The sequence below is a fragment of the Oculina patagonica genome, chromosome 4, assembly GCF_052425735.1.
Source record: "Oculina patagonica isolate OP01 chromosome 4, crgOcupat, whole genome shotgun sequence".
Classification (NCBI taxonomy): Eukaryota; Metazoa; Cnidaria; class Anthozoa; order Scleractinia; family Oculinidae; genus Oculina; species Oculina patagonica.
In genome coordinates, this window is record NC_135761.1 from 4,961,285 (window position 1) to 4,979,654 (window position 18,370).

Genomic DNA, 18,370 nt, shown 5'->3' on the forward strand with positions numbered 1-18,370 from the left:
ATTCACAAAAATGCGCATTATAAAACTTTTGTTAATGAATTCTACTTTTTTGTAGCTTGTGTTAGAGTTTATTTCAATAATTAATTTAAGTTCAAAAGGACCTGAAGGGATAAAATTGTAATTGAAATTAAAACGGTTACAACTGGTCGATTTTCTTTGGACGTGTCTTGCCTAATAAATAATCAAGAACCGGAATAATGCCTTGGTTTCAGTACTTCAAACAAAATCCAAGAAAACGAAATCGTAGTATGAAATATTTTTTATTCAGTTTAGTTTGAAGATACTGACGATTTCACTATAACTTTGTTTCTCTGCTGTTCGTCTTTCTATAAGTAAAATATGTTTTGCAGCCTTATTGTATTTTTCAAAACGAAACGAGACGCGGCTTTTATCAGTAGGAACTTTCCTCACGAACTCGTTTGGCAATATGCACGTTAAGTCGAGCAACTCTTTTACTTAGCTGTTTACACTACAAACTAGCTTCAAGCATGACTCACCACAATGTGGGTTTCTCGGTTTGCCGTTTTTCTTATTCTTCTCCAATAAGCCTTCCACGCCTTCCAGTTCTTCGTGGAAAACTGAATGTGATCTGTGGGTTTCTGCGATTTATGAGGCCCTAATTAGTAGCGATAAGATATAAAATTGGCATCTGTGGCAGGTTTAGCAACTGTTACCTAGGAATATATTTGGTTCTGCTCAGGCATCTAATGTTTATTTTTGAGTTTCAAGAATACAAAAGTGACTTTTCAAAAAAACACTTTCTCTGACACTCAAGCGAAACGTTTCATCTAAATGGTTTTCATTTGGCGGCAATTGTTTACCCGAAAAAAGTCACGAAACGAAATTAAAAGCGACCATTATTGCTTGCAAACTGAAAATAGAAACGAGTTCTAACTTCAACAAATGTAAGAAAGACAGAGAGAGAGTATTAATACTAACAATCATTCCTGCCTTCGGAAATCAATTTAAAGGCTGATGTTACGTGTGAAATTATCGCTAAAAGTTTACAATTTTAAACAAAAGACGACAAAGGCGCAAAAGAAGGTGAATGACGAGGCAGGTTTGTGAATTGTTACCTAGGAGGAAAATTGCTTGAGTTCATGATGCTGTTTGTGGTCAAGAAAACAAAACGTGACCATTAAAAAGCACTTAGTTAATACGAAAAACATTTAATGTCAAAAATACGTTTAAAGAAAGCACTTTTTCTAGCAGACGAAATGTTTCATCGAAATGGTTTTAATATTATATTACAAGTCACGACACGCAAGCCAAACATCTCACGAAACCGAGTTCTCAGCAACAATATATATTTTTATTTTTGCTTCAAATAAAAAAGTAACTACTTTCGACGCAGAAAATTGGTTAAGGTTAATATTGAAGGAACAGATTTTTTTGTCTAGTCTTACCCATTCTTATAAACGTTTTTCGTAGGAGAAACATTGTTTAGGTCTGAATAACGTTTGGATCATTGAACAGCATCTTGTGTTTAAAATATGTGGACTCGTGGCTTATAGCGATCTAACCGAAGATAAAATAACCACCTACTAATAGTAGCTTATACTGCGTCTGGAATGTTGGCAATGCGCCTAAACAGTAACAGCAACTGTTTTTTTTTTTATTTTATCGAAATACTTTATCTGTAGCCGGGCCTGGCGCACAATATGAAATGATTGCTTTATCCTTTTACTGTACTAGCTCGCCTTTACTGATGCGTACTTTTGGTAATTCGCGTTAGAGGAATAGTGTCAACATAATTTTGTGCTACAGTACTTGAAAATGCAATGAAGGTGTAAGTTTCAATTGGCCTTGCTTAAACGTACTGTAGTAGTCACGAAAACGGTTGAAATGTGGTTTGGTTATGGACAGATAGGACTGACATGCAGTAATGACCTACAACTTGAAAAAGCTGGGCCGACCTTTTTCAAGTTTGCCAGTTTTACATGGAAGAAAAACTACTGATTACATTTATTCACATTTATTGAAGAATTAATTTACGCCTTTCGTTTGCTGTTCAAAGGTTTTGTTGCTGAACACTTAACGAACCCTAATAATTCTATCATAGTTACTGCCGCTTTAAAATGCTCTGTCACGAGAGGAATAAAACCCGTACCGAAGTTTATTTAATTAAGGAAACAAACGCAGATTTAAAAAGAACGTCTACCCATACTTAGCAAATATACAAATGGGTTGATCTATTCATGAGCATAATAGATTCTGCCTTTGAAAGAAATCCTTTTATTCTTGTGTTATATTCCTCAGGGTGAACGTCCGAAAGATAAATTATAACTCGACCAATGAGAATATTATATTCTGGAAAAACGATAAATTTCCTGCATGCCGGAAAAAAACTAACTTTCTTTCGTGAACAATACATTTCTTTTGTACTAGAATACCTGTGTTTACCTAGGACAGTATAAAAGCAAGGCGGAAACTGTTGCAAATCGATTGCCTTGCTTACCGTACTAATATGAGTTACCTTATTATAGGAAATTAACGTTACATGTTATTAACGCGAATTTCAAAAATTCGCGTTAATTTTAATTAAATTCGCGTTTATTTTATTACGCGTAAATTTTGTTCGCGTTGTTAAAATGCTTCCTTATATTCCTACAATAAGGTAGTGTGAAGTATCGTCAAGGTTTTCTTTACAATACAGACGTTTTGCAGAGTTCCAATGAAGTGTCCTGGTTTTTCGTTGTCGCTGACTGAATAAGGCGAAGAAATAAGTTCCCTGTACTGACCTATGGCATACCGTAACGAGTGCCGACTGCTGCCAAGCCTGTGGCTCAACCGAGTTATTCAGTTTCTCCGCTCCACAACGTAACATATATAGTGAATGTCTCTGTTTGGCAAGCCGTTTATCCGCTCGCGATTTAAGAGCTTTAGCATCACCTGGCAGTGGTAAGTGCGCATGCGGGATGACCAACTCGTGCAGACCCCAGTTATTGATGTAACTGTGAAAAGAACGACAATATATGGGCATTATGTCTCGGCAGAGATACTTTTTTTTTTGCAAGTTCAAATGTATGCAAATTTCGTGTGAAATGTAATTCGATTCCATTGTCTTGTTTACAAACTCTTTCTTAAGAAAGTTGTATTTTCGTGGATAAAACCCATTGTCCTGTTTTGTTTTCCTGATCATGTTTGTCTGTGATTTTTACAAAACGTGGTCTTTTTTTCGGAACTTTAAGTTGTACAAAAATTCCTATTTTGAACACAGATGTCACTTCCCGAATTTCTCATCTAAAATTCAATTGGTATTTAATTATAATTATTCGAAGTTTTCATTTTCAAGTCATCTTTTCATTCGATAGCTTTACTGATCTCGTAAAAAATTCCATTCAAGTTCACACCAATACTGTACACTGCCAATGTTTTGCTGACGTCTTGAGAAGTGTCTTACTAACGTCACTAGTCAAATCTAAAATATATCCAAACCATGTTGAACAAACATTCTACTCTTTGTGACAGGCGACTTTGACGCCCAACTGAGCGGAAATGAAAATCGACATACTTCTTGCTAAATATATAAAAAATAGTTTAAAAGTGGAGTCCGCCTCAAAAAAATGTACCGCCAGATCACACTGCTATTTGTAGAAACCAGCAAAGCGTCCAGTTTCAAAGTTTCCCACAAAAACATTGCGTGACATGAATGACGTTACCCCTTTTATTTACAACAAGAAGCTTAAAGAAGCTTAAAACTGGGCGGGAAATGACGTCTACATTAGAGATATCATATTGTTTGTGTTGAAATGAATTGGCCTTTCAGTGTATCGGTTTGAGACACTTTGAAAGATAATTGTAAAGGTGTAATTGTGATTTTTCTGAATGCTTTCGTGTTCGTCCTGAGGCGAAATTTTGATGATATTAGTTACCTTTAGTCTGAAAAGGCGATTCTTTTTGGACGGAGGTCATTTCGTATATTTTTGTATAGAAAGGACGTTTCGGTTGCCGGTAAGGTGCGGTTAGAGAAAGTTTGAAAAAGGGTTTTAAATTTTCTAAGTCATTTTCATCGACGCTTTTTCAAGTTATTCATGACGTCGTGGAGTTCTTAGTGTATTATACAGGTCTATATATACATGTATGTCGGTACAACGTGAAAATGGTAGGTTATTCTGTATATTCGATTAATATAAGGAGTTGTTTCAAAGGAGTAAAGTCGGTTGTGCAAGTCATACAGAAGAAATGGAAAAGTTACTTTTGGTTTGCTTGATGGTGAGTGTGGTTGCGAGCTTTATGTAGGTAATCGTTGGCTGGTTTAGACGAGGGACAAAACGTGCGGTTGTGTGACTTGCTGGGAGAGAGACGCTTTTTTTTAGGTTTGTAAAAAATTTATGGGGAAGATGGATTATTGTCATGGATTGTTGTCAGGCACAGTTAATGGCTAGAGTGTGAAATATTATGGAAATAGCAATATATAAGTAATATATTATATACAGAGTACAATCATTGCTTTTCATTGTAATCACCAGCTGTGAGTACAGTTCATTGAGATTTTTCATTTTAAATAAATAAAAAGTGTATTTCATTATGTAAGTCGAGTGACGTTTGGGCCGTGACGTTGTTAGACAAATCACATGGCTCTAGTTAACTTCAAGTGAGTTGCAGAATTTACAAACTGAAGACTTTTATCCCTGAAACAGAAGTACGCGATTGCGTATAGTTCGTGTGTCGATTAAGAACATTTTTATTTTAAAGCAGAAGGCAAATGGAATGAAGCAAGAAGTGTAATTCCTCTACAGATGTGAAGTATTAATAACTGCACGGCAGTTTGTTCTTTGGCTTTTTGTTTACTTTGTTTTATATTTTAGTTGCTTCGCGAGTGTGATGCATTACTCTGTAGAGGTGAAACGTCAGATCAGCTGATAAAGTTGAGTCAGAATCCATGGGTTTTGTTTGAACTATAATCCTTCTTGATAATTGTGAGATGATTCTTTCTTGTGGATCCATTTCGTTAGTTGTTGCCTTTAATTCTTGTGTACTTGACTTGTTGTGAACCATGTATTTTCTTGCTCTGCAACTGAATAAAATGAGAGAAAGATCCTTTTAAGTTTTAGAACGAAGATAAGAAGATAAGTTGAGTTTGTAGGAGGCTAGTAAATTTCTTTAAGATGAAACCGGCTGACATTTAATATTTTGGTTATCAAGGGCTGGATAGCAAATTGATTTTGTTAACAATAGTTAAGTGTCTGAGAATTATGTTGGAGATATAGAGACCTAGAGTTAAGGAATGGAATGGTGTTGTTGAAGGATAACTGCGTTAGAGTATTCCAAATATGTGAGGCAGCGGGGTATGCGAGGCGAGGCAGTGAGGCATGGGAGGCGTGTAATCCCAATAAAAGGTACAGTAAAATAGAATAAAAAAGGGGACCAACACAAAAATCAAAAGTCAAATAAAATGCGCAACAAAGCACCTGTCCATATATGTGTCCGATAAAAGAGTGTGTACTGTAAAGCAACATTTACTGTCATCTACCATAGGGGGGGGAGGGGGGCTTATATCCGGATGTTTTTTTTGTTTCCATGTAGATGAGCTTATAACTAGACACGATTATAAGCAGGAGCACTTATAACCCTGATTTTTCGGTATGCGTTGATACTGTTGCATACACTGGTGCATCTAATATTAAGTTCCCAAGAAATTGTCAATTTACCACAAAGCTTCCCATACCTTTCACATCCTGATTGATATGCACGTAGCCACTAGTACTATCATCAGGTTACGGTATTTATTCGAATAAGCGCGGCGCTGTTTATTATATTTTTTTGCGCCTCAGATGCAGCGCTTATTGGATCGCGAGTGTGGCGCTTATTAAAAAATTGGATGCGCTATCTGTGGTGGTGTCACCATTCGTCTACTCCCGGCACTTCCACAAAATGCCACTAAAATTGTAAGTAAGGCCTTCACAACGGAACTATGTATTGCAAGAATTCTGAATAGAGACCTTAAGGTAATTCCCTTGAAATAGAACTGCTCATAGATTTCCAACCAAACTTTGCCAGTTGGTTGTTTACCTTAAGGGAAGTTAAATTTTGAAATAAATCAAAGATCTCTTCGAGATATCGACTTTTGTGCATGAAGTTAGTATGAGTAGAAGGTTTATCCTGGGCATTGTTGTTCGAACATATCATGGAAGAATGCAAACGTCTTTCAGTTCAAGCACTTTTTTTTTATTTTCGCGGAGGAAATGCTGTATTTGTCAGTCGCGACGGCTTGGCACTTTGCAACTTTGGCTTGGTTAAAAATGGTAAACTGACGTTTGCCTTTAATCGAAATAGCCTTTGGGGATTTACAAACAAGAGGAAAACATAACTGGCAACACGTGAACAAAAGCAGATTTTAGCGAACAGATGAAATGCTTCCACACACAACAAGAAAAATTTTGTTCGAAACAACACAATGTGCTGTCCCCCTCCCCTCCATGGGTGGCCCCCATAGTAACAAAAATATCAATAACTTCGAGTCCAAATCAACATAACTTGATCTATTTATCATGCTGGAAAACACGGTGCAAAAATGTATTTTTCTTGGCGTTTACTGTCTTTTTATACCACAGCTTTGTGCATAACTTAATTCAAATTGCAGATTTTAGGAATGAGAAACTCCGTTAGCCTATAGCCTTCTCAGCCAGCAATCACTACCAAAGAGCTTTATCAATTTCAAGTCTGAAGCGGCTTAACATAAGATTCCAAACAAACCTACAACAAAAATCGCACTTGACATTAGCTTCATACATGTACCTGAAACTTTGCGATATTACTCTGATGCTCCACCATTATCAAAATTATCAAGGCATGCAAAATTATCAATGTTGGTTCAGTGGTATCTAAAAGCATCATACAGTACTGCATTGGTAAGACCAGGTTCCAACTTTAAATCCCATCTTGAGCCTAATCCTTTTAGCTTACTATTTTAAAAAGCTAACTTTATAGAATCACTGCAAGTACCCACAATTACTTATACAAATTTTACTCGATATAATGTTCGCTAAGACGTAAATTTTTTTTAAAAAAGGTTAAAAGGCTATAATATGTACAAATAAAAACCGAACGTTTTTTTTTACTATAACGTCTGTTTTCCAAGTGAGAAAAAAAGATACAAAATCAAAAATTCTTTTTTTATTGTTGTAGAAGTTGGACCACATCATCCCCGATGTTTGTTGTTGATAATTCATGATTTAGACAAAAAAATCCCTTCTATTACCCCACCAGAGACAACAGGAAACCAAGTGATCTTTGGGAATGGGAAAGGGACACTGTGCATCTTTAGTTCTCAAAGGGCCAATTACTTCAGCACGTACCCTTCAACGGAGTTTACACCCCACCTTACCCACCCCTACACATGGTCTAACAAAGAATTCAAACAATTGTTATCGCTTTTTGCTTCAAGTTGATCATCATATTGTTTCCAGCAGTTAAAAATATTGACATCTGACGCCCTATTTTTTTTCTATCAGAAAATAATATTTTGCTTAACTGAAGAAAAATGATCCATAACTCCCTCACAGAAGGAATTTTTCCTAAGACCCCCACCCCCCCCAACCCCAACCTGAGGGAACCCTCCGGGAATCCAATTTAGCTTCATACCTTTCCTTACCGTTTTGGCCTTTGAGACCCCTCCCATCACCAGGAATTCCCAATCCCTTCTGTGGAGGAAGTATTGACATTTTCTGTAAACACAATTGAGAAATAAATTATAACATAAAACAGCCTTGCAATTAAATTCGGCACATGTGACCGGGCAAAAAAGCAACAGTACACGCTGATATACTGCTAAATAAAAGAATGAGTAAAGCACTTTCTCTATGCAACATTTTGGTGTATTAGTTTAGTTCCACACTTCCAGTGGCAGTGAAAAAGCCAAACAATATTGGATACTGTAATGATTCGATTAAGCGCCCTCCTTCCAATAAGCGCCCCCTTCCGAATAAGCGCCCCCCTTCGAATGTGTTTTTGTCAATAAGCGCCCCTATTCCAATAAGAGCCTCTATTCTAATAAGTGCCCCATTGTTATGAGCCTCTATTCTAATACCCCCCCCCCCCCTATTGTGGATAACCACCCCTATTGAAGTCATCGATGCATTCTCCTTCCCAAAAGGATTGCGGCCTCTGGGGATGAAAATGTCATCAATGTCGAAAAGATAAACTCACAAACATTCACCGGACCGAACATGTATATATTTACTGCTAAAATAAACAATTCTTTTAAAAGTAACTGAACTTTCAACAATTTGTTACTGACAGTTTCTGTTATTGTTAGTTATTTCAATATATATTTAAGTTTTGTTTTGAACATTTGGTTTTTTCTCAAAAAATTAAATAAGTGCCCTGTCTCAATAAGCGCCCTTCCATGAGGTGCCAAAAGTAAATAAGCCCCCCGGGTGCTAAATCGAATCATTTCGGAAATACTATTAGCTGTGCACTTATGAGTTATGCAGGTGCACTGACATGAAAATTGTATGCCAAAGCATCAACCAATTCATATCTAACCATAAAGTACTGTCGTCAATCTGTAGAACATGGTTCGTACAACTTCAGACAAACAAAATTCAAGGACTTTTCAAGGACTTTTCAAGGACAAAAAATTGTTTTCAAGGACTGAGTTTTATTCACAAAATCAAAAGTCTCCGATTTCTCCGTCCTCTTTTTCATTTCTTAAACACTCAAATAAGTCACCTACAACTTTTAAATAGTTCAGGCTTGGTTTTATCTTGGTTGACGAGATCATCGTGATGGCATTTAATATTTTTAAAATGACAACAGTGTTCCTTTTATGTTTCTCGCCATGTGAGACTTCAAAGCGCTTTCTCCCATGCGTTCGATGTCGATCACTTTGTTGCAAACACAACACAAAGCCTTGTGCTTGTCGCCTTTAAATTCTTTAGCCCAGCTGAACTTTTCATCAATTAACCATTTACGATTGAATACACATTTGCCCATAGCTAATTTGAATCGCAAACGAAGGATTTCAAAACAACGCTACATGTTTACTCACTATCGGCCATGTTGCCCCTTCCAACAAAACCGCATGGTGGACAACCCCACATCAGAGGCCTGGTGCAAGCCCTGGTACATGAAATTGAGGCAAAAATCTAAATAATGCTTCATGTAGCGGTTCGCGTTTTATACCAACATTTTCGCAAGTTATTTCGCATTCAGTAGAAGTCGTTCGTGAACAAATTTTTCTTACCAAAATCATTTAATTTATCAGAAAAGTAATAGGGCGTGCAAGAAGTCCTAAATTTCAAGGACTTTTCAAGACCTAATGAAGAAATCAAGTACTTTTCAAGGACTTAACCAAATTCAAGGACTTTTCAAGACGACTGCTAAAATTCAAGACCTTTTCAAGATTGTACGAACCATGGTAGAAATTGTCCAACAGTTCATCGGATTATTTGAACATAATACATATGGAAAATCTGCCATATAAATGCATTTATTAATCATTATTAGCTGTTTTGTTGTTATCTGCTCACTCACAAGAATTGTGATAGCTGTCATTTGCATACTGTAGTGAAGCAAGTAATTAACTAAGACACCTTTCAATACTTGTAGAGAGGCTAATTTCTGTATTCTGAAGCTTGAATATCAAGTTTATAAATCATTTTAATGATTTATTAACTTGATATTCAATAATTAAAATTTTTAATGACCTTGACAATTGTAGTTAACACACCACAAGGTCAAATTATTTAAACAGCAAAGACACAGAAGCGCCATTTATCCCATTGACCTCAATAAAAAAAATAAAATTCAGTAAATTATTTATAAGGTGGTCAAGGCATGTCATTATCAACTTCACTGGTTTTGATCAGACGGACTAACTAATGGTGAACTTCACTTCCATTTCATCTCTCTCTTCAGGATATCACCTCCATATGATTGACAGAAGAAGATATATCATCAATGTTAATTAATAAGTGTTGGATACATGAAAAAGTTAAAAAAAACTTGTATTGAAAATAATTAACTGGTTAGTAACAGCATACAATAACTGCTAGTAACACTTACCTGTCCCTGCCTCCTCCTCAGGCGCCTCGATTTTCTTTCTCCGACAAAGCGAGAACAAGAGAGGCGTCTGGGTACGAGGCCGTACCTGTTCTCCATTTTAAATAATGTTCCGGATAACAACTTTTCCATGGGTATCATGTGGAGCAACATGCCTGTGCTGTAAAGCCAAAATCTCTGTAAGCCATTGCCAACCCATCGCCTTTATCTTCACATAAAAAGCAACCTTTTTCTCCCTTCATGTGAGCTAATACAGCCTTTCCAGATTTAGGTATGCAGATGATAGCAGCAGTGTTCCTTGCACCACTTTGTTCCCATCAGTTGTTGAAACTATTATAACTCCTTAAATAAACAAAAACAAAATTGAGTTATTGAAAAAACTTTTCAGTAATTTTACTTAATCAAAAAACAATAATAATGGGCCAAGTCCATTACCACCACCCCATTAATACAATCACCTACCTATAATAATTATAAAGCCCCTTCAAGTTGACCTGAGCAAATGCTCAGTACCAGTCATTTTCTTGTTTAAAGAACACCTAGCTTTAATATTGTCACCTTGTGGCTCATTGGTGGCCACATGAATGGAATTACAATGTATTTATGATGAATGAGATGACTACATTGAATATATCAAACTCAAATGACAACACTACAGTGAATTGATTCTGTTGTTATCTACTGTAAGACAGCTAATTAATATATCTTTTTTGCCTAATCATGTGGAATTACCACTTCAGATAATATGCGTAGAGACCTAGAATTAGATGGGATTTCAGCTGAGATCCTGCCTAGAACTAGTTAGGATCCCAGGTGGGATCCCCCCTGGGATCAATGCACAGCTAAAATTCCATGTGGAATTAGCAGCAGGTATCTCGAGTGGGATCCCACCTGGAGTAATTAGCAGGATCCTAGGTGACACCCCACCCAGGTCATTTTAGAATCCTTTAGGCAGCATCCCACGTGGGATGAACATACAGCAACCCAAGAAGGACTCACACAATCTCACCTTGCATTTTTACGTGAGTTCACCTGTCAAATATTCTTTTTAAATTTTCACAAGTCCAAATAACACCTTTAAAAAAACAAACGATTAAGTATAGTAAATATCTTGAAAGCACCACAATTGAGAAGGTAAGATAAAGAATTCATTTCACAGCTACCAACAATGTTATCATCCCTTATCCAGGGCTGTCATTAAGGGCTGTAACCCGTAACACCTGTTACGGCTGATCATGAGCTCACTCAATGTTACAGGTAAACATTTTGATTGATGTTACTTTACAAGTTGCATTCAGAATGAAATGCTACGGGTGATAACTTCAATGTTTGGCTGCATAAAAACTTAATGACAGTCCTGCAAGTTATCGTCATCCACCTTTACACTTGATTGGTATTATAAGTATTTTACAAAGGAGTTCCATGGTGGGAGAACATAAGAGGCAGGGGAGTCCCCCCACTCACTTTTCTCCCAGGTACCTGGGATTTTACTTTCTTTCACTTGCATAACAAGTGAATGGCCTGCTAATGCCTGAGGGGAAGGGAGGAAAAAAAATCACTGGTCACAGTGCGTACAAACAAAACAACACTAAACAAATAACCCACTAAATGCAGTGAATTTTTCCACACACGAGTACTATGTATACACATGAACACAACACCAAAAAACCTTGCTGTAGTGATCTACAATTTACAGTTCTGTGATATCCATATTTTGAATGACGACTTCCACCGGGTTAGTAAAGACAGTCGATTATAAGGGGTCATACAGCAGGTCGTCACAAAAGTGCGAGGCAGCAAGGTGTGCGATCCATTCTAGTAAGCCAGCTAAATAGCAGATCAGATAGCTTAAATATAGCACTCCGATTTAAACCTTTTCATTTGGAGTAGGGATTTTTGCCTCATATACCTCGCTGCCATGCCTCACACGCCTTGCTGCTTGCACATGAGGGCCTGTTTACATATAGTTCCAGAATGACTTATATTTCGGAACAAGTTCACAATGAAGTTCGTTGACTGCATACATTCCACATGACATAATCGACCAGCTCAACCAAAGTCGTTTTCACATGCGTAGTTTTCACTCAAGATCAAAACAAGATGGCGCATGTTTTGAGCAAACATGTTACCGGTATTTTTAATGCTCATGATGGCTATATCTGCAATTTTAACAAGCAGTTTGACCATAGGGCTGCTTCTTCGGGCTAAACAGTAAACGCTATAATTTACATTTTTTTGCTCTGAGTTCAAACTGTGACCTCTGTATGTGGTTTCACAAGATGCAGTTTCATCTCGGAATCAAATTCATTTAAAAACCGGAATGAACTCATTCAGGAATGACTTGACTTTTGTCTTGGTATCATGTAAACAGATAGAGTGAAATATATCGGGATGGGATTAACTTGTTCCGGAATGAGTCATTCATGTGTCATGTTAACACTGGCCCTAAAACTCTCACACAGCAGCAAACCGCCAGGTTTTTTTCTTTTTAAAGAACAAATTGCTTGTATCGGTGTATGACCAATATTCAATAGGCTATCGGTTTTTAAACAACTTCATTCCATTTCGTAGCAGATCTATATGTGGGTTGTCCTAAAACTCGGAATGCCGGAAACCCGGAATGCCTGAAACCCGGAATGCCGGAAATCCGGATAAGAAAGCCCGGAATCTTAAAACCCGGAATGACCTTTTTGTGTACGCCTTTTTTCAATAAAATACGTGGAAATATGTTATTATTTATTTATTTTTTTTTTGGGGGGGGGGGGGGGATTGGGAAGTTTGTTACGAGTTTCCAATTACGTTGAGTTAGCGAATCAAATTGTCAATTTCGGTACAAAGTTCCAAACTTCGGCCCGACTAAACTTCGCAATTTAGCTAGTAGAGGAGAAACAAAACATGTTGTTTCAAAGTAATGGCGATATCTGAACTCAATGATTTTAAAGGAAACAAGTTACGAGGGGAATATTCCAGTGATTCTTGTGGCTCAAGTTGCAAAACATTTGTTTGACCAAATAGTCGACGTCAATAAAAATCTTACATTGTGTTAACTTGTGCAGATTAAAACCTTCTGTAGTTATGTTATCAACAAGGGCTTTGCTACGCTTAATCGTTCGGAAAAAGCCATAACAAATATAAAAGGCTCACAAACTTTAAATTAATGTTCAGTGAGCCATAAACATGTTGGCGTGACAAATAAGTCTTCCCTGTCGCCTCGCTTCGGCTTCGATTAAAATCAACTTTATGTAAAGATCCTGATGGGTAAACCATGTATCCAGTTTCATCCGGCTTACAAACGCGAAAGACTTGAAAATTAAGATTATACCTCGCACAAAGCGTAAAAAATATATATTTTTTTACAAAAAGGAAAATTTGACCAAATTTCTGACTGCATAAAATTCATTTATCCTCAAATTACTTGCGTGATCGCTGGTGCGAAACGTTGTCTGACACTTCAACTGAATTATCGCTTCCATCATCAAGTGACGAATATAAATCGACAGCGTTTGATACCCATTTTCGAAAGTTCATTTTAAGTGCAATAGACGGTATATGAATGTAGTGCTTCTACTCACCATCAGTCAGAACATTGATTAGAAGGTTGTTATTGCCGTCCTGCTTGTTCGTCAAACAAATATTGTGCAACTTGAGCCCCAAGAATCGCTGGAATATTCCTGCCGTAACTTGTTTCCTTTAAAATCATTGAGTTCAGATATCGCCATTACTTTGAAACAACATGTTTTGTAGCTAAATTGCGAAGTTCATTCGGGCCGAAGTTTGGAACTTTGTATCGAAATTGACAATTTGATTCGCTAACTCGCAACGTAATTGGAAACTCGTAACAAACTTCCCAATCCCCCCCCCCCCCCCCAAAAAAAAAAAAAAATTAAATAATAACATATTTCCACGTATTTTATTGAAAAAAAGCGTACACAAAAAGGTCATTCCGGGTTTTAGGATTCCGGGCTTTCTTATCTGGATTTCCGGCATTCCGGCATTCCGGGTTTTAGGACAACCCTCTATATGTAGCGACTATAATGGGAGCATGCACCATCATGAACTTAGGCAACTATTTTTAGCCATGCAATGGCCGTTTTTATACTAGAGACGGGTTACCCGTCTAGACGAGCTTCGGCAAAAATTTTGTTGCTCGTCTGGTTATGCGTCTCTAGTATAAAGACGGGCACAAGACGCGTTACCCGTCCAGACGAGCTTCCTTTCGTTGTCCGTCTTTCAAGACGAATTTCGAAAAGTAGCTCGTCTAGATGGGTAACTCGTCTTGTGCCCGTCTTTATACTAGAGACGCGTTACCTGACGAGCAACAAATTTTTGCCGAAGCTCGTCTAGACGGGTAACTCGTCTCTAGTATAAAAACGGCCAATATCAGCTTCATGCAGTTTCAAAAATTATTTCCGTTTTGTAGCAAGTTCCCCGAGCTTTATATATAAACAGATTTGAAGCAAACGGATATCAGTAACAATTAACCCTCTTTATCTTTATATCACCTTCAATGTTGCACACAGTAGCCAAAATAACTTTGCCTCCAAAAAGCGAACAAAGGGTAAAAGAAATATGTTAAGCTAACTAGTAATACGTGACTCGCAGGGCCTCGCGAAGCTCTGGGTTATTGTTGCCTAGTATCGGCGAAATACAGCAGACAGAATACAAACAGAAACTGAACAACAACGAACTGCACGATTACAGAGACTTCGACAAAATACAGCAGACAGAATACAAACAGAAACTGAACAACAACGAACTGCACGATTACAGACCCAGCAGTTTATAGCCTGAATAGGCGTTGAGGGTGTATTATGTGGAAATCAGTGTTATTTTAATCCGAAAAGAAAAACGATAAAAATGAAAGGCTCAGGATTCGAACCCACAAAAAAAAAAATAATAGTAAAAAAAAAAAAAAAAAAAAAAAACCTAGCCGGATTCGAACCCCCGCCCTCAGTCCCGAAGATCTGATTTCAAGTTCGACGCCTCACGCCATTACGCCACCAGCGCGCGGCCGTGTGACGTCATTTCCGCCAGACACCAAGCTCACAAATATATATATATATATATATATATATATATGACCGTAAACTCCACACGAGATTTCATCCCGCCTGAGCCCTTTGAGGGACAAAATTATACACCCCGCTACGCTCGGCCTTCGACCTCGCTTCGCGAGGAATAATTCAGTAATTTTCTGGCCAAACAAAACCAGATCTAGCAAACACAGCCAAAAACGTAAACCACGCATTTCTTCCAAAAATATACATAATGCAATGCCGATAAAATGCTCTTAAAGAACCAAAAACAATAACCCGACGACCATTGCTTTGAGTATTCTTACTTCACTAAACAGTTCAAGTTGTTTTAATAATCGGATCGCCGGTCCAAAATCAAAGCGAAAGCTGGCAATAAAGGTCAACTAGTAATACGTGACTCGCAGGGCCTCGCGAAGCTCTGGGTTGGGGAGGCGGGGGGGGGGGGGGGGGGGGGGGTGGTGTTATAAATAAGGAGTGGATTATTTGAAGTTGAACATTGTACATATTCAATTTTCCACAGTAGGCAGGAAGATATATTTGTTAAAAATTAGTAACGGGCATGGCCGCGACACCCTCGTTCCCAGGGTCTACTCCGCTTTGAAGATGGCGGCTCTTTCAGGTTCGTAAAGAGGTATAAAGCGTTGGGAAGCGCAGGCTATTTTCAAAATCATCGACAAATTATTGGATAGTCGCAGTTTGGACATTTATTTGAGGGCATTAAAAAAAAAGAAGAACGAACGGCAGGAGGATTCGAACCCTCCGCCCGCGCGCCCCTGATGGCGATGAAAGGTTTATAGCCTGAATAGGCGTTGAGGGAGTATTATGTGGAAATCAGTGTTATTTTAATCCGAAAAGAAAAACGATAAAAATGAAAGGCTCAGGATTCGAACCCACAAAAAAAATAAGGAAAAAAAAAAAAAAAACCCTAGCCGGATTCGAACCCGCGCCCTCAGTCCCGAAGATCTGATTTCAAGTTCGACGCCTTACCATTAGGCCACCAGCGCGCGGCGGCCGTGTGACGTCATTTCCGCCAGACACCAAGCTCACAAATATATATATATATATACATGACCGTAAACTCCACACGAGATTTCATCCCGCCTGAGCCCTTTGAGGGACAAAATTATACACCCCGCTACGCTCGGCCTTCGGCCTCGCTTGGCGAGGAATAAACATAGGAACGCGCAAACTACATTCTATTATAAACACATGTCATACCTGAACTCGTCTCTCATCACCGTCTGCCTTCAGTGCACAGCCTAATTCAACCTCCTCTCACAAGAAATTCTTCCTGTCATCCTTACAAAATTCCTTTTCGGTTCATTTGGATTCCAAACGCACATTCAGGCTGCGACTCGCCATTCTCGTCCCCAGAGTCCACGATCCCTCTAGTCTCCACCGGTCAAATATGTCCGCTATTATTCAAAATGGCGTTTTTGGCACAACTTTTTTAATCTTTTCGTCCCGAAAACTTCGCATTTACCTGCTTCCTCCCCTGTCATTAAACTCATTCCTAGCGTTCCTCCTAAATCTACACAACATCGCATGACGTCTCTCTTTTTCCTTCAAAATATACGCCAACAACAAAACCTCATTAACGAAACAGCAGGGAGAATGAGGTATAAATTGTATAATGAGCTACCGAATCTATGAACTGGACTAACCGCCCAGTTAACAAGCAGCTATTTCAAAAAGAAATAGTGTTTCGTTTCCAGATTGCAGAAGGGTGAGAATAGTATAACACTTGAGGAGATAGGTTTGTGTATGTTGAATTTGCCGAATTTATGCACGAGTGAAGAATGAAAAGAAGAACTCCATATTCAGTAGTAACTTAAATTCCCATTTAACACCTACTGTCCATTTTATGTAAAGGAGACATGAACTACGTCCTGCTGCAGTTTGGCTTTCAAGAGTTCAAGTAACACATAAATGTTTCTCTTTATATAAATAGCATGTGTCTTTCTCTCCAAATTAAGCCGGTTAAGTGAAGGGAGCTTGCCTTTATCGATTTTACTCATCCAGTGAAAATTAAAATGATTTTTTTATTTCTGCAGAACACTTTTTTGCTTAAAAATGGCACCCTGATAGCATAACTTTGAATGTTACATGAATGAAAAAATAACTTACAGAAAATATTTAAATACATTCCTATCAATGTGGGGAAACATCAAACCACAATAGTAAAATGCAAGATCAGAGTAATGCAATTAATTTAAATGGTTTATTTTTTGAAACAAACAATCCTAAAATAAATCAGTTCCATAAATAAAGTGTTTTGTGACTACTGATTTGTGATAAAATGCAAAACAACACTTTAATCGTAGATGAAATTATAACCTTTTGACAAAAAGATTAAGGTATATACTTCTCTGAGTTGATCACATGCTCAAATCAAATAAATGCCAAATTCAAGACAAACCAAAACCCTGGTCGACAAGAACAGAGATAAGCACACTGTTTCGAAGCCATTTCTTCAAAATCAAGTGCCTGTTGTCACTTTACATACACACGAAAACAACCAGGGCAAATTACTGAATGTAAAAAGCTGTTAAACACAGATTTTTAACCGGGATTTTTAATTGAGCAAAATTCAAGTTTAAAGAAAGTTTTATGTTATATGTTATATATAGTCATACCAGGATTGTATTTTGCTCGATCCGCGCTGCACGCTCTCCCGGCAAATATAAAATTATCTCCACAGAAACATGTACAGAATAAGACACAGCCAAGTTTCTTCTGTTGTCAGTGTAACAGCCTTGCATTGGTAACACTGATAATAACGATTTGCATTTTTGTCGATACTGTGGAGTTTCGATCAGACCGCGATGGCTTTGAATAATCCAAATAATGTTTATATCATTAATTTAATCTCAGAAATCTGCTCCAGCAGTTGCAACGGTAGTTAATGTTGAGCGTTACATCAACTAAGGAGGCGAATTTAGTTCGACACGGCAGTTGCACACCTTGCTGTACGATACTGTCCATACAAAATTTAAATTTGAACAGAACTTGACTGTCTTCTTTTTCGTTCTCAACTTTACGTGCAGACTCGAATTTTTTTGCGACGCACGTTACACTAATCACGCAATTCCAGGTACATCCACGCGAGAACCCACGCAATTTTGCGTGTATTCGCGCTGTTGTGACGTCGAAGATGCCGTGAATTTTCCTGTACAAATAGAATAGGGCAATCTCCCACATTTATACATTCCTCTGTTACATGAAGTGAAATTACCTTTGTAACTCACCTGGAAATATGCACTTCTCTTTGTAGCGCACTTAAGCTCTACCGTGCGAGCAAACACGAGATACGCCAAGTCATCCCG

The 18,370-nt window shown here is 37.8% G+C and overlaps 1 protein-coding gene across 4 annotated transcripts; it reads right to left on the minus strand.

The window, feature by feature from the left end:
- Positions 1 to 4,441: 4,441 nt before the first annotated feature.
- Positions 4,442 to 16,593, minus strand: LOC144649199 (uncharacterized). 4 transcript variants are annotated; one of them, XM_078508658.1, is made up of 5 exons: positions 16,263 to 16,593; positions 11,018 to 11,083; positions 10,012 to 10,350; positions 7,598 to 7,670; positions 4,442 to 5,020 (listed from the first exon to the last, which is right to left on the minus strand). In XM_078508658.1, the coding sequence occupies exons 3-5, from the start codon at positions 10,159 to 10,161 to the stop codon at positions 4,968 to 4,970; spliced, it is 276 nt and encodes a 91-aa protein (XP_078364784.1). In that variant the 5' UTR covers positions 10,162 to 10,350; positions 11,018 to 11,083; positions 16,263 to 16,593; the 3' UTR covers positions 4,442 to 4,967. The 4 variants fall into 4 exon arrangements, 3 of the variants coding, with proteins under 3 accessions (XP_078364784.1, XP_078364782.1, XP_078364783.1); XM_078508656.1 differs by having other exon boundaries at positions 7,588 to 7,670; XR_013569855.1 differs by lacking the exon at positions 7,598 to 7,670.
- Positions 16,594 to 18,370: the final 1,777 nt, after the last annotated feature.

Coding starts and splice junctions, on each gene's coding strand:
- LOC144649199 (XM_078508657.1), bottom strand. CDS start 10,161: ATGTTGCTCCACATGATACCCATGGAAAAGTTGTTATCCGGAACATTA. Junction 7,671..10,011: donor TGAGGAGGAGGCAGGGACAG/GTAAGTGTTACT, acceptor TTGTGTTTACAG/AAAATGTCAATACTTCCTCC. Junction 5,021..7,587: donor GGCCAAAACGGTAAGGAAAG/GTATGAAGCTAA, acceptor CATTTTATTCAG/TTGCAGAGCAAGAAAATACA.